The 16871-nt window shown below is 41.5% G+C and overlaps 2 protein-coding genes across 4 annotated transcripts in view; one reads left to right on the forward strand and one right to left on the reverse strand.

Moving 5' to 3' along the window:
• The window catches only part of RMND1 (required for meiotic nuclear division 1 homolog), a 21994-nt gene extending 14979 nt beyond the window's left edge, over nucleotides 1-7015 (reverse strand). The window contains exons 1-2 of one of the 3 annotated variants that reach the window (XM_068184602.1): nucleotides 6931-7015; nucleotides 2560-3068 (exon numbers count right to left, since the gene is read on the reverse strand). In XM_068184602.1, coding sequence (XP_068040703.1) covers nucleotides 2560-3068; nucleotides 6931-7000 — 579 coding nt within the window. In that variant the 5' untranslated portion in view covers nucleotides 7001-7015. Of the gene's footprint in view, nucleotides 1-2559; nucleotides 3069-5736; nucleotides 5861-6930 lie in introns of those variants that run through there. The other 2 variants (XM_068184603.1, XM_068184604.1) reach the window with 2 other exon arrangements.
• ARMT1 (acidic residue methyltransferase 1) lies at nucleotides 5853-15968 on the forward strand. Its single transcript, XM_068184605.1, has 5 exons — nucleotides 5853-6004; nucleotides 7349-7454; nucleotides 7982-8223; nucleotides 9651-9816; nucleotides 10866-15968. The coding sequence occupies exons 1-5, from the start codon at nucleotides 5955-5957 to the stop codon at nucleotides 11631-11633; spliced, it is 1332 nt and encodes a 443-aa protein (XP_068040706.1). The 5' UTR covers nucleotides 5853-5954; the 3' UTR covers nucleotides 11634-15968.
• The last annotated feature ends 903 nt before the right edge of the window (nucleotides 15969-16871 follow it).

Here is a 16871-nt window from a genome sequence, read left to right on the forward strand (position 1 = left end):
GTGTTTCCCACAGTTTATTACTTGGGCTATTCTTCATTTCAAGGCACTACAGTATTGACTTTCTGTCTTACAGCTGCAATTTTAGTTGCAATGGCTACATTTCTCATTTAGTTACAACCAGAGGTTTTCCACTAAGCTACATGCCCGAAACAGCATTTTGGATATGAACTACTTTTGGGTTTGGGGATTTTTTTTACAATGTACTGTTTCACTTACATATTTACAAAAATCTTGTTTGATAGAGAACATTTGGCTTAGGCATAATTTGTGATTAAGACACCTAAAATACATGTCCATGGGTGCTGGTGGAGATACAGACAAAAAAATCTACCCTAATCAGTGACTCAGTTAATCCTAAAATAGATGTGTTAAATGGCTGATCAACCTTAATACCATGTTTTCTGCTACATCACTATCACCTGCAAACTTCAAAAAACCCAGAATACAGCACCTGTACTGGTGCTAGAAAGGAACTTGAGCTACTCACCCTCTTCTCCTTCCTGCCTACAGCATTATTGAGATTCTATTCAGAGCAGCACACAGAATGGCTGCTCCTAAGGACAGCTAAGTATGATTACAACTCATTTTCAGTATCATCATGCCCCCAACAACTGTACAGGTTCATGGAATCATAACTCCTCTTAGTCCATCTCTTCCACTTTTAGCATACAAAAAATTTTAAGAAAGAAAACCTGTAGGATGAACTTTAGTCCTCATATTATCACAGGAATCAATATTTATCTAAAGTGTAATAAATACTATGTCTATGCCTGAATTTCAAACTATTTCTGTGCTAGATAATATGCTGTAGCATAAATGCTGTAGTATTAAGAGTTAGCTCAGAGGCTTTTCCTGCCATCAGATCGTACCAGGTTATGCAAGTAGTGATACCACTCACTGATGGACTGACTAAACCACTTAACTGCTTCCAAGGAAATCCTCTATGTATCCTGAAAAACTGGTTGTACAACGATTTATCACTGCTGGTGCCCTGCACTCTGCCTGTAAAAGCACATCAAGACCAGTGCTGGGGAGGATGGGAAGGACCTCATTCATCAAGCGCTCTGCAAAAGAAAGGTGTCAGCTATCAAGCCTTCCCAAGAGAGAAACCACCACAGATCCTCAGGGTTCTCAAACTCAGAACCCCAGGAATGGGCCTGCAACTGCTGTCTCCAGAGGCAGGAAAAGATGGGAAGGAGATGTCCCTAAGGCAGTGGCCTTGGGGCCTGCTACACTAGAGGTAATTTCTGGCCCAGCATTTTACCATGCAAAAGCCTCCTCAGGAAGTATATTATTATTTCAGTGTATCAGGCAGTATTTTCTCCATTTCTCCATTCACAATGGAAAAAATTAAAAACAGCACTGCACTGCATGTTACTTGCACATATATATGAAAATGTCATACAAAGAAACTGCATTCTATGCTGTCATTTAAAGGCCTTAAAAATGTTGTCACTTCACCCAAAACCAAGAAGAATCAAACTCTGAATGTAATGTTATACCATGACTAAAATGCTGGAAACATTACACAGTGTTTCAGGACTAATATTTTTCATTTTCCTCTTTCAAAGCAACATGAAAATATGAGTGGTAACTAAATTGTTTATAACTACCTCTTTAATTTACACTATGGCATGCACCTGCTTACCACACAAAATACACATCATAAGCTTAGATATGAGAAAGCAAGCACTAACACTTTTCTCTGCTCACATTCAGTAGATCATGTAACAGATATATTTTGCAATGTGGAAACTATTTCTGAAGACACAGTGCTTGTTTTAGTCTCACCTATCATACTATTTTACTAACAACATGGTTGTTTTAGCCTGACCAGAACAGTAACACATCTGACACCAGGATTCACCATGGAAATCCTATATTCAAGTGTACTTAAGGCCTGGCTTGGCTAAGAGTTATGTTAAGAAGATATGGCTACAAATAATCACTGTTCTTCCTCACTGTAACTAAAACAGTGTGTTGTTGCATTACCCCTGTACAACTCAGAGTCTGATACTCAAGGTGCTATTTCTACACATGGAATGATCTTTCTCAGGTAACACAGGCTACACTTGCACATTCATTTCCCATCTGAAACTTAATCTGAATATAAGCTTTATACTATTTACTTTCACTTTATGTTTCTGTTTGAGTGAAACCTTAAAACTGGGTAGATCTGGATAAGCAAGGAAATGCAGAGAAAGTTAAATTATTCTAACAGCTAGACTTTTTTTTCTCAATAGAAAATGTCATTTGAAAGCACTGGTCAAAACTATTTTTAATGCACTTCACCTTTTCACTTTATAATAAGCACTCATCTTCACTTTTGTTAACACATTGCAAGTAAACTTCCATTTTACCTTCAAAATACCAGACATGCCAATTTCTATCAAGCTTCCTTCTATTTGCAAAACTCCAACACCAGTGTAAATAATGAAGTCCTTCTCACCAAATAATTATGTTAATTTCATTAAAATGTTCATCTAAACCCAAATCTGAATGCAAATTAAACTGATGCACTCCCTTAGTGTCACATAGACTGTAAATGTTATACTTCACCTCCATGTCTGAGAGTGGCAGGTTTGTTCTGGATGGCTGCTTGGTCCTTGGTGCCTTTGGTGGCCTCTTAACTGGCTGGTTACTGGGTTTGGGGACAGTTTTACCAGCTGATACAACTGCATAAAATCTTGATGATGTGTTCCTAAGCTTTTTGATCCACTCTGTATTGAGCCTGTAGTTTTCCATCATTTTCACACTCAAACGTCTCCAGGGTGAGAAAAAACCCTCCCCACTCTGATAATAAACACTTCTTTCCAAAGTGGACAGAAATCCTTGGAGAAAATGCCAATTCCTGACTTGCACACATTGACTTGTCAACCAAGGGAATGCAGGTTTCAGTGCATACAAATCCCAAGACTTCGCTGTTCTGTGAGCTGTTCTTTCAACTTCATAATCCAGCTTTAATAGTAGACATCCAGTTTTGTTAAAGCTTTGGCATATTGTTGTTAAAGTGTGGAAAGATCTCATCTGAAGGTGCAGAAGTTTCCATCTCATTTCTTCCCTCTGAACTGCATTTAAAACAAATAAAATCATCCATCAACATTTTGGAAAGAAATAATATTATTTCCCTCTTGTCTAAAAGGTGGTCCATACTACTCTTGCATGTGTTAGTATTCCTCAGCACGTGACATTGGTGGGAATAAAAATATTTTTTTGATCCTATGGAAACACTCTAAGATCAAACCACATCTATGTGCTTGCAAGAAGTGGTGAAAAAATAGAACTGGTTGCTGTGTCAATATGCAAGAGGGCATCTTTTCCTTTGGCTGCTCATTCTGTGCAGCAGCCTGCACTTTCAGTAACCCCACTGCTTGTGAGCAAGCAAGCACACACATTAAAGAGGACATCAGACACTGAATCACTATGATATATAATAAAAACAACCATTTGATTACTACGTGGCTGTATGGGAACGTCACCTGCAAAACACACACACAGCTCAGCATCAGCTCAGCTGCTGTGCCATGAACAGCTGAGCACAGTTCCAGCCCCAGCCATCGGTCCTGACCACAGCGAGAATACAGCCGACTCACAGCCTTGCTCCTGCCAGTACATCCTGGTATTACAGGGACCACCAGGCCTGTCTGCAGAGCCACCATGCAGCCTGAAACACAACTGTGTCCTTATGCTGGCAGCTCAGACTAAGAGCAACCCTTCTATATTTACACTACATTGTGTGAGCTAATAAAATAAAAATATTTACAGACTCAATACCACAGTGGATGCATTTCATTTGCAGAAAAAACTAAGTGACAAGTTCTCTACTCTCATCTGGTTTTCTTAAGAACATTTTCCTTATGACACAAAATCTATCCTCAGCAAGTTATTAACAAAACGTCATTAAGCTTCCTAGGTCAAAAACCTGCCCATTTTAGAATATTTTTCAAAAACTGAGGAGGATCTTTAATACTAAAAATACATTTAACATAATAGTTCAAATAAACATTTTATTTAAAGAGCAGATCATAGTGTGTGCTGTAGAACAAGCATCCTGTCCATCCTTACAAGGATACCTAGGTGAACTGATACTGGGCTTAACTTTATATCTTTACATGCTCTTCACTCATACATTTTTGCCCAATTTAGAAACCTGTTATTTGCATACTTGCTGGGATAAACCATTTTAATTTTAAACTTGTTCTGTATTTAAAAAGCAACCCTGTCCAGGACAATGCATATTTACCTTTTTAGAGGCCTGATATCTCTTGCATAAAAAAAGAACTGAGAGAAATTCAGCAATTGCAATCCAGGTGGTGAAGAGCTGGGGCAAGGGGTAAAGTCTCCAGCAATGTGTGGTAAGTGGCAGAAAAAGACTCAAAATGGTTTTGTGGGCGTTCCTAGCCAACAAAACCTCATCCCGGATCAGTAATGCTAGGAATGACTTTTCAACTCTACAGGCTTACAAGTAAGTTGCAAGGAAAGAGATTATATAGACTGAGTTCCATGGAGGGGCCTGAGCGTCAGTCCTGCGGCACCAGAGGCACCAAGCCAGAAGGAGCGGAACACAGCAATCCTAGAAATCGGGACGAAAGGCGACCACAACAGGGCAGGAGGCGCCACTCCGAGCAGCAGGCAGGGAACTGGGATTTATTTTCCAACGTCTCCTCAGCATACGGCACACTTTAGCCACGCCCGCTGCCTCCCCGGCCGGGAGGCCCGGCGTGCTGCGGCACAGCCGCCGACATATACGGATAGGGCGGCCCCGCTCCGCCGGCGGGCTGACCGGACCGGACCGGACCGGCACAGACCAGCCCGCGATCTCCGCCCGGCCCACGCAGTCCGGATGCCTCCAGACTGCCCCCGGGGCCCGCCAGCCCCGGATGCCGGGACACTCCGCCCCTGCCCTGCCCCCGCATCGCCGCCCTTCGCTCCAAGGAAAACAGCGGCCGCGCCGCCCCTGCGGCAAGCGCGGGGGGAAGGGACGCGGGGCAGCGAGGGCTCCGCTCCCATTGGCTGCGTGCCGGAGGGGGCGGGCACAGCGGGCAGCAAGCCGACCAATGGGAAGGCGAGGCCGCCTCGCCCGCGGGGACCGAGCGAAGGCGCCGGGGCCGCCCCCGCCCCGCGCGACTCACGGGCGCCCCTGGCGGGCGCGGAAGGCAGCGCCGCCAGCGCGCGGGGGGCCCGGCCCCCCCAGCCCCGGTCCGCGGCCTCCACCGGGGCTGCGTCACCCCCGCGCAGCGACACCTGAACACGGGGGGTGGAAGGCGCCGCCCGGCAGCCGCCCCGCTCCGGCCGCCACAGGGGCGTCCTGGGCTGGGGGGGGAGGCACGGGGCTGGGAATCACCCGTCACACCCGCAGGCAGGGCTCGTGATCGCCCCGAAACTGTTCCCTCGTCCCGAGGAACGTCGCGGGGCCCGCCCAGCCGCGGCAGGATCGGAGACGGCGGGAAGGGCGGGTGGCGAGGCCGCCTCGGCTCGCCCGCACCCCTCCCGCGGGCGCTGCGGCAGGCCCCGCCGCCCCGGGATTGTCCCAGGAGGGGCTGCGCACCCCTCCCCCGCCGCAGCGCGGGCTGCGCCGCAGCTCCGGCCGGCGCGCAGGGCCGCCAAGGGCACCCGCTGCGCCGCCGGCCCGGCCCTCCTTCCCCTCCCTTCCCCCGCCCCGTGCGCACGCCCGCCGCCGCCGCCGCGGCGGGAGGGGCGAGGCGGTTCCCGCCGCCGCCGCGCGCCAGCACTGACCTGGGGGAGGGGGCGCGCCGCTCTCCGCCGCGCGAGCCGCGGCCCCGCCCACCGCCCGCCGGGCCCCGCCAGGGCGCGCGGGCCGACACGCCCCGCCCGTCCGTCGCCGCGCGGCGGGGCGCGGCCCGCGCGCCAATAACGTCCGGCCGCCGCTCGGGCCCGCTTCCGGGAGGGGGCAGGGAGGGGGCGGTGCGGCTCCTCGTGGGGGGCGGAGCAAGATGGCGGCGGTACCGGCGCTCCCGGTGTCCCTGTCGGGCAGGTTTAAGGGGTCCGTCACGGCCTGGCGCGCTCGTTACCGGCAGCGAAGCGGGGGGCGGGAGGGAGCTGAGGGGCCGACCGGCGCCCCGCCGCCGGAGAGCGGAGGTTTTCGGGCGCCGGGCGGGGCCGGGGGCGGCTCTTGGCCCGGGGGGGCGGGCGGCGACAGCAGCGGGGCCCGTAGGCGGCGCTGCGGACGCGGCGCTGCCGCCGCCGCCGCCGCCGCCGCCGCAGTCACCGGCCCGGCCCGGCCTGGCCTGGCCGTGAGGCGATGTCAGCGGCGGTGCCGTGCTCCGTGCGCGGCTGCTTGGCTCCGGGCCTCCGAGCCGCCGGGTAGAAACCTCACAATAAAAATCGTGCTCCAGGCCGGTGTGCGCTCTCTGTGCCGCTGGCCGCGTTCTGCTCGTTGTCCTCGTACATCAACAGCGTTTGGAGCAAGTGTGAATCAAGTATATAATGGAGAGTGCGGTTCTTGTTGATGAGATACGTGATAAAATTTGAGGCGATATCTGTGCGTTTAGTTTTACATGTACCAGGTTTGGCATCTGGGTGTCTTAGCAATAGAGGTCGCGTTTTAGCTTAGAAAAATCTGCGATTTTTCGCTGTTTTGTCAGGGCCAGTCATTTAGCTTTTTCTTCCTTGAAAAGGTTGCTGTTTATAATCTTCTGCAAAAGTAGGCAGAAGAATCTGACCAGTTTGAAATTTTTTCCTTTTTACATATCAAGCTACTTTTAATACTGTTGTGTTATAACCCCAGCTGGCAGCAAAGCACCATATAGCTCAGCGGGATGGGGAGAAGTGAATGAGAAAGGTAAAAATGAGGAAACTTGTGGATTGAGAGCAGTTTAATAATTGGAATGAGAATAAATCGTAATGAAAAGAGCAAAGAGAAACACAACCCAAGAAAACCAAGTATGATAAATGCAAGCAATTGCTCACCATGAACTTGCTGATGCCTAGGCAGTGGCTCCCTGTCCAGCTTTTCCTCCTGGTTTCCACCGCTGAGCATGACACCATATGGTCTGGAATAGCCTCTGGGTCAGTTAGGGTCAGCTGTCCTGGCTGTGTCCCTTCCCAACACTCTGTGCACCCTCAGCCTCCTCGCTGGTGGGGTGGGGTGAGGCAGAAAAGGCCTTGACTCTGTGCAATCCCTGCTCAGCAATAAGGAAAACTTCCCTGTGTTGTCGACATTGTCTTCAGCACAAATCTAAAACACAACCCCCCATACCAGCTACTGTGAAGAAAATTAACTCTACCCCAGCCCAAAGTAGCACAAAGACCTTGCATTTGGTTTTAAAAACTGAAGCCATTTCATCCTTTGCTGACAGTAATAAAATATTGATCCTCTTTTTTTTAGATCCTTTGCATATTTTACCATTAAAGACAGACTTCCCCAGATCCTCACAAGAGTTATTGATACTTTGCATCGACATAAAAATGAATTTTTTGAAGAACATGGTGAGGTAAGAGTAAGGTCCCTATTTTCCCTGATGTTTATTTCCCTCTAGCCTTTGAGACCCTTTTTCTGCCTTGTTTTTACTGGTGAAGCTTGTCTCAGTCCTTTTCTCTGATATTTTTTTACAATAATTTCTTTCTAGTAGCTATTTTTGATTAGTTCTGTAACACACCTTTCTGTCCAACCTTTTCCTTCTGATCTGTCACATATGGAACTGCGTCACTTACTTTGGTTTTTGTGTTGATGCAGTGTTTGATAGACAGTAACACCTTCTGAACAAGACTGTGTTTCAACACTCTCTTCACCTCTAATAAGCAAAAAGTCCAATCTAAAAAGAAGTCCCATATGAAATTCATTTTAGATCTTGGATCTGTAATGTGCTTTATTCACCAAAATATATTTTGTTGAATCAAGCTGTCATTTGTCGGGGACTCGCATGGCAATTAAAACTTTGCACATTCCATGAACAGTTGATCTGTGTCTCTACAGGAATAATGGTACAGAGTAGGAACTTTTGTTCTCCACTTTTTTCAGAAGGGTGTTGAAGCAGAGAAGAGAGCTATATCTTTCCTCTCCAAACTGCGGAATGAACTGCAAACAGATAAGCCAGTGACCCCTTTGGAAGATGAGTTGCCTGATGCTGCGCTGTGGAACCAATACCTGGACTACCAACGAAATTTACCAAATGGAAATGGAGAACCAAGTTGGTTTCAGTCCCCTTGGCTGTACGTAGAGTGTTACATGTATCGAAGAATTCATGCAGCATTAGCACAGAAGTAAGTATTTACTGGCTTGGTATGTTACTTTGCAAAGCATTGCTCTTTCCCATTTTTATTTTGGGAAAAAGAAAGACAGCTGAGGAGTAAGATAAAGGAAGATCTTAAGCTTTTACCATATTGCTTTTTCCTCAGCTTGCACATCAGATTTAAAATGAATACCTTTACTTCTTATATTTAGCAGAATTTGAAGCTTATTAATTTTTTATGCTTCAGTTTTGGTGAGTTGGTCTACATGAAAACTCTTAAGCTTGATTTTGCAGACTAATGTCAATTGAGATATGAAAACCATGTAGCATTCCTACAGGGTTTGTTGGTCTCGAATTTTCTCTTAAGTGTTAAATACAGAATATGAGAGCCACAAATCTGTTGGGAATTCTAACTTGTTTTGCTGCTTGCAATCTGAAGTTCCCATTTGAGAACTGTTTCTTACAGCAGTAGACCCATCTTAAGCAGCCCCTGTTGTTCATTCTACACCAGCTTCAGTTACAGCACTGCTTGCAGACCATGTATTGCATCAAACTTTGGGAGCTGATACTGGTTAAAAATAACTGGACAGGAAAAACTTGTTGTGCTGGTACCATAGAGATGTGCCAGTACAACGTCATGGGGTAGGAATGAACAGTTTAAGATCTTGTTGCTGCCAAAAAAATTGGAAAGCTCCCCGAGTACGGATTTACCCTTAGTGTTGAGATACAAACACAGTAATGGGACTCAGTTTCCACTGGTATGTTGTGTAATTTGAACTCTTGAACCAAAAGCTTCAAATACGAGTTTGATGCCCTGGATTGCTCTTAAAAAGCTGAGCAGATACTTTTCATTTTTAAGTTTCTTGATCTCCATTATTGCTCTTAAGCATATGCTTGGATGGAAGTTCAATCATTTGTTGAAAGGTTGTCATGCAAATATGTCTCATAATAGATTGACCTATAATTTTTATATATTACAACATTTTCACTTGTCATGGTAATTTTCCAAAATCCTAGTAAAGACTTCCATAGGAATAACTTCCTAACTGGAAGTGAATTTGGTATGGGAAGTACCCTCCAACACACACAAACACATTTAAAATCAGGCCAGCTTTTCTTGACTTTAGTTCACTTGTATGTTACAGCTTTAATACTCTTATCTGAAGATCAGAGTTCAAAATGTTCATTGTCTGTGCAGTTCCCAGAGTTGTTGTGATTGAATGCTTGTTCACTTTCAGAATATATTGCTATATAAAGATGCCTTGCATAGTGTCTGTTTTAGCAAGATGCAATATTAAGCTGTTATGGAGATACGTGAAAATCTAGTATGACAAATTAGAAGTGGAAAATCTAAGGCCTGTAGTACAGTCTAAAGAAGCTGACCTTTGAACTTCCTTTTCGTGTGCTGTAATGAAGAATGTGGGAAGTATGTCAACATATTTGTTCTTCTCTTTTTAGCCCACCTATTGACAACTTTGATGTATTTAAGGAAGGAAAGGCTCAAAATTTCTTTGAATCCCAAGAAGCTGTTATTGCCTTATGCACTTACTTTCAGGAACTTCTTAAGAACATCAAGGATCTAGATGAAAAGCAACTTCAGGAGGAACTTTTTAAGCTATTGCAGGTAAACTGGTAGTACTTAACGCAAGAATTGAAAATATCATTCCTATGAAACAAACAGGAATTTGAGGTTATAAATAATCAGAACTTCATACGGAAATTAAAATATAGATATTTGGTTTGTTAAAGTGTGATGAAGTCCTGATAGCCCTACTGTATTGCTGCTATTCTGAAAATATATTTTGGGTACTTGTTTTAAATGTGACACTTTTTTATTAATGGCTGGTCTTTGTCGTGTGTATGAAAACCCAGCAATTTTTCCGTCAAAACCAGTATCTCTCAAAACATTTTACGTCAAATTCCAGATTACCTTTTTGGTATTTACCTATAATTTCTTAAAACAGTTAATTTTAGTTGGCACTTTAAATATTTTTAGACTTCTTTGGAGAAAAAAATTAGAAGTCAGTCTGGGTCAGAAGTGGTTTAAAAGCTTTTTAACAGCATTATTCTTGGAATGTAATGCCTTTGGGTAGAAACCCCAAAGTATTGTAGGATTACAAATAAGTCCATTGGCTGGCAACATGTATGTCAGGTATTTGATGAATCTTCATAAAGAGCTCATTAGTGAGTACTAAAAATACATATATCTAAAATACTTATTTGGCTGCACATAATAAAAAAATAAGTCTGCTTTTATTATTCCTTTTTCTGTGTTACCACTGATATTTTTTGGAATTGTAGTATGGAGAATATTTCTGTTTTGAGCTTTGTGAGCAATGTGTTTATGTTGATCTAAATCTCCCATCTTTGTCACTTCTGATGCCTGTGTAAATGCAGAGCTTTGTTTGGTTTCTTCCACAAAATCTTGTCTGTGTTGAGATACCTGGACAAGGAGTTGAGTTTTATTAAAGCTTAGAAGAATATGTGGAGTTAGAGCCTTTATTACCTAAAACAAAAACCAGGGAACAAAATCTTCAGTGTATGTGAAGTTGAGAATGTAACTACAGTGAGACTTAGTAAATGGTTTCTTTTTTTTTCTTTTTTTTTTTTTTTGTTTGTTTTTTTTTCTTTTTTTATTTTTTTTTCTTTTTTTTTCTTTTTTTTTCCCTCTAGGTGTCATTATGGGGCAATAAGTGTGACCTTTCTTTTTCAGCTGGTGAAGACAGCTCTCAGAAATCTAGTCCTTTGCAATCCCTGGAAAACATGGTACCTTACATCTTAGTGAATGATATGGAAAAAGTTTGGTCACTACTTGAAAATGCCAAAAAAAATAGAACAGAAAGAAGTAATGTTAGAGTTGACATAATCCTGGATAATGCTGGATTTGAACTTGTAAGTGATCTTGTGTTGGCTGATTTCTTGTTGTCGTCAAAGCTAGCTGATGAAGTTTATTTTCATGGAAAAAGTATTCCATGGTATGTATCAGATACCACAAAGCATGATTTTAACTGGACTATTAAACAACTGGGGTCAGCTAATCATATGTGGATGTCTAGATGTGGAATAAACTGGGAGGGCAATTTGAAAAAGGGAGTTTGGGTTTTCCATGACCACATGTTTTGGACTTTACCACATGATTTTTCCAGTATGAGTGAAGTTGCTCCTGACTTGTATGCTGAGTTACAGAAGTCAAACTTGCTTCTCTTTAAAGGTGATCTAAACTATAGAAAATTAACAGGAGATAGAAAATGGGAATACAGTGTCCTGTTTCATCAAGCCTTGAATAAGTTTCATCCTGCGCCTCTCTGTAGTTTGAGAACGCTGAAATCTGACACTCAGGTTGGCCTGAAACCTGGACAAGGTGAGCAAATTCAGGCTTCTGAACCTGAGTGGATGGTAAGTGGAAAATACGGGGTAGTTCAGTTTGATGCTGGTCTCTAGTTAAATGATTTGTAATATTCTGAAAGAGACATTAAGTCTGACTTGAATTTTTTTCTCTGTTCCATGCTAGGCTTCAGTAAAGATTCTTTTTTGTTTGCGCTTTTTCCTCCCAAGTGATTTGTTGTTTTTGTCCTGCAGAAGACTTTCATGTTGTGTAAATATTTATAAACTGTCTTTGTATACATAAATCAATCTGAATTTCAATACATTTTGTTTTCCTGTTGTCCAATGTCATCAGATATTTAAGATGAATATTTAGTTGTCCATAGTATTTTTTCTTCATCAGTGAGTATGAGTTTAATGAGTGAAAGCTTTACAAGTGAAAAATTAGCTTCAGAAACAATTTCCCCAATGCCACATTAGCATAAATTTACTTATTTCGGAATAATTTGTGCTCCCTGTCATTTCATGCATTGCATGAAAGTTTGTGTTTTAGAGAATTCAGAAGTTAATTATGGACAGATTATTTTGATGTTTTGAGGGTAGTTGGCATTACATTAAGGGATAAGTTATTGGGTGGCAGCTTGTAAACATTCATGTAGAATTGAAAATTGAATTTCACTTTTAAAGCACAAGTGAATGTTACTAGCCAGTTTGCCTGTGGGAGAGTTGCCCCATCTGGTAGGAAGAGTAGTGGGAGAAAGGACAATCGCATTTTAAGAATATTGAAGATACTGTTTATTTAGAAACTCTACCAGAAAAAGAAGCACACAGAAAAGCCTCCCCAAACAAAAAATTAATGAAACCCAAGCAGCTGCATTAACTGGACTTTAGTTTTTATGCAGACTTGATCTGCAAGTGGCCTGTCAGCAGTGTATGTATGAGATTCGAGCACACCTGTTTCCTTCTGTTGTAATTCTCTTTATGTTTCAAATGTATTTGTTTGAGGGTTTTTGTTTGGTTGGTTGTTTTTTAAGAAGGATGCCTTAATTTCTAGGGAGGATATACAGCCCCATTTGCAGTGAGAAGTACAGGGTAGAGAAGCATATGCCATACAGGTTTCTGTTAACTGGAGTTGTTAGGTGCCCATTTCTGCTCTTCTACTCTGGTCTCAAAAGCTGCTGCTCGTTTTGTTCATACAACAAAGATCTAGACAGTGGATAAATATGTTCCAAATGCTGATGACTTTGATTATTTGGGTTTATTTTCTTCTTCTTAAATCTGAAAGGGTATTTTAAGGTTCCAAGGTCAAGTATTCAAAAACAAAGATGCAAGGAATTTCATGAGGCAGTTGTAGGGAGAGTTAAAATTTTAAGACTTGGGTTTACTGCTCTTATCCCCTTTGAATCTTTGGCTTAGTACTCCTACAGTGTGAATTAATCCTCATCCTTAGGCACCTGATTGAACTGCAGAAATTAAAAATCTAGTCACGAAGTCTGAAGGTCCGACTGCTGAAGGTTTCTGACTGGAGAGAGCTCAACAGCACTCCAGCTTTAGTGCTTTGATCAAATATGTAAAAGACGGGATGAGTTTGTGCACTGGAGCCTCAGTGGGTCATCTTTGAAAAGGTTGTTAACTTGTTTCAAGTGCATTTTGAAGAAACAGCTTTGGGTCAAGAACAGAGAGATGGAAGTTGTGGAATATGTGGAATGAGAACATCATACTTGCTCAGAGAGACAAAATCAATTGGGGACGAAATCTGCTTTGCCTCGGCTCAGATTGTAAGGTGCTGACTTAATTTGCTGGAGAGGTTTAAAAGTGTATAATGGACAAGAAGAGAAAGTCACTGTTGAGACCACCCTTGACAAATAGATTTGCCTCTTATGCAATCCTTACACATGCTGAGAAACTTGATTTAGTTTTTTACTGGTGGTTACTGTGTCCCTGTGCCCAGGTTGCTTTCAGGCTGTTATTTCTGGGAATTCACAATGGAGATTGGGGAAAATTAATAATATGAAGTAATGATAAATACAGTGCTACAAAATATGAAATCAATTAGGAGATGCAGTGGCATTTGCTCAGTATTACTGAATTCTGAAGATTACTACAAGACATGTAATTCTTAGCTTAGCATGTGAATGCTAATGTATGACATGATGTCATGCTGAAAAAAAATTGCTTTGTTCTCCAGTTGATTAAAAGTGCAGTTTCCATCTTTTGCCCCTCACAAAGAGAAGTTTATGTGGTAACACACAGTGTGACTATGTGGCTGTGTAAGGAATGCACAGCCATATCTTCCAAATGCTTGTCTTCTGTAGCTGTAATTGCAAAGTGCTATCTCTAGGCAGAACTGAATATGCAGCATACTTTTATGTGTGTGGGTTGGCTATATTTTTGTAAAATTTTGATTGATTGTATGAAAAAAAGAGAAAGTAACATCAGTGTTGCTGTTACAGCAGTGTTACAGTCTCCCATGACACAACAAAGTTGTGAAGACATATTCCAGTGAGGCACAGTGCTCTTCTGACGGGTTTGCTACAGTTTACTTAAAAATAGGAAACACTTTTGTAGCTATTCAGTGTTAATTACTTTTTGTAACACAGCTTCCTGAAATGCCAGCATGAACTTATTGCATTTAGGTGGAATTTAAAAACATAACCTGAAGCGTGTGTTAGAACACTAGCATGTGCTGTAATATAGCATTTTTTTTCCTTGAGTATTTAAGGAAGTTCCTTCTATACATCTGTTACAACTGATTGCCCAAAATGCTTCTGCAGTATAACTCCGGAGCTATTGATTTGTACATCCAAATTTTTGAGATTTTCATTTCATATGCCATTTGAATATTTATGGCAAAAGCCAAAGGCGATTTCAGTAATTCTGAGAACCACAACAAAAAAATGTTTTTTACTTTTTTTTTGTCTTCTACCTTTTGAACAACTGTATTTGTAAGTCAGTTTTTGATCATGACTTTGATTGTTGATGAAATAGAAGGAAAGTAATGTCACAGGCACAGTGAAAGGCAGTACACACATCTGTCTGAATACTTGATAAGTTATCCTGTAAGATATCTACAATAATTTCTTATGTATATAAGGTTTCTTAAAATAAATCATTTGATGTGGAAAATAAGTTGATTGTATGACTAGAAGCTTGTAAGAATATTGAAATAAATTATATAATTTTGTGCAAATCAGACATTGTTATACTATTTCAGTGGCTAGAGAAGACAACTTAAAATAATTCAGGTCTTAGTTCCTGAATTTTTTTTTCTTTGAAATGGATTTTATGCATAAACCTATAAAGCATATTTATTCAATGAGGTTTTGAAAGATACAGGTGCAAGAGATGGGTATCATAAAATGTTCTTCTGTAACAAGACAGGGCAATAATAAGGAATTTTCTAATTTTTATGCTACTTGTACTCCTGTTAAAATTTCAAAACCTTAAAAATAATTGAGTATCTCTTAAATGTATCTGGTACTTAATTACTAAGGTTGGTGCAGCTGATTATGTAATTTCCAGAATCACTTCTAGACGTGATAGGTGCTCCATGTGTTGTCAGCAAAAATGAAAATATTTTGTTGTTACTGTAACTAAAATATTTCCAAAACACTTTGGTTTACACACCTTGCTGATGTCCCATAAACCCTGACTGTTGTTGTTGAAACAGTTTCTTTAAAGTTCATAGTGTTATTTGCATTCACGGTTAACAACTTGTGAACATTTATCTCCTGTGCTGTCAAACAGCATAGGAAAAAGTTTACTCTGTTGCATGAAAATTACTCTATGAAATGGTTTTAATCTAAAAAGAAACCCTTAATTGTGTCTAAAGTAAAAATTCCAAAATGGAATCTTGTACTGAACTGTTGGGTTTTTTTCACTTAAGTTTGTTTGCTTACCAGCTTTCTGTTTACCCAAAATTACAGATCAAAGACTTGTAATTATTTTTATTTAAACCAAAATGTAAGTTGAAATTCACCTAACACTTATCTAAGGATTTTAAAATAAAACTGAGAATGTGCTGGTTAAAGTGGTCCTTTTCTTTCTTTTTCATATGCTAATGGCAGAACACATGTGAGGGAAAACATCCTCTAACATGGACTGTTTGTTTTCTTGTTTGCTTCTGTTTTCTTTTTTGTTTTTTGTTTTTTTTTTAAAGGTTTTGAAAACTTCTATACATTTTTATTCTTGCTGATATACTTCTGTTTCTAACAGCCTGCAAATAAAAAGTCCATTTACATGTATTTTTACATTAATTAAGAATTAGTTTATGGATTATTCCACATTCTGCCTCAGGTTTGCAGTTGTGAATTCTGCAGGCATGTTCTGAGAAGGGTTTTTATTTACAATGCTTTTTTGAAGTTTAACTCATCTGGCTTTGCTTCCACTTTGAAAGAAATATAAAATGTCCTCTTATGGTAACTTAGAGTGAATAAACATTTCTAGTACTTGTGTGTTGCTTCTCTTGTATTACTTTTCAGTAAGTGACATAATCACAACCTTTCAAACTCCCTGTGAAGAAAAATTTTCATACTTGTAGAAATTTATTTTTCCTGGGATTCTTCTTACTTCTTCCAAGTCTAATGAAGTAACAGATTAAAAGCTGAGATAAGATACATCAAGATATATACTATGGGCTTTTTTATTTACTTTCTTAATGTTAACTAATTGATTAGTCTCACAGTACCATGGTAAGACTGATGCCTTCCAAGTGACTCTAATTGATGAAAGGCCTGATGATGCATATCATGGACTTGCATTTGGAATAGGTTTCATCTCTTATCTCCCACTTCCTAAAAACATACCATTAATTGTCATAGGTCAGGATGTGCACTGAGTTCTGGTCCTAGATGGTATGTGTACACACATAATTTTTAATTTTAGTCTAGGATCTGGGTAAAAGGCAGAACCATTCAGGAAAAAGGGTTAGGTCCAGGAGTGTTCCCTCAAGCTAGCTGAAGGGCCTTGCTACCTACTTTTCCTTCTGTCCAGTGACTCTTGTGTTATCTGCGTGGGCCCTATTTCTGCTCAAGGAGCATGTGTGCCCCTGGGATCAGGTTAGGGAATTAGGAGACAGGTAAATTCCTCCAGACTGAGAAGGGCCTTCAACTTGCAGTGAGGGCTTGAGTTTCTTTATGTGAACAAATAGCATTCCCATTTTTCCATAGCTGGTTGTATTCTTGTTTTTGGTAATCCTGAATTAGAGCTACACTTGAGTGCTTTTGCCATGTATTGGATGCACAGCTTTCACTGCATCCATGATGCTAGACTGGCCCTTGGAAGTTTTGCTGCTGTTTTGCTGGAGTGTGATGGAAGCATTAGCAGGAAATACTTGCTTGGGACAAATCCGGGAGT

This window comes from Anomalospiza imberbis, chromosome 3 (assembly GCF_031753505.1).
Source record: "Anomalospiza imberbis isolate Cuckoo-Finch-1a 21T00152 chromosome 3, ASM3175350v1, whole genome shotgun sequence".
Lineage (NCBI taxonomy): Eukaryota > Metazoa > Chordata > Aves > Passeriformes > Viduidae > Anomalospiza > Anomalospiza imberbis.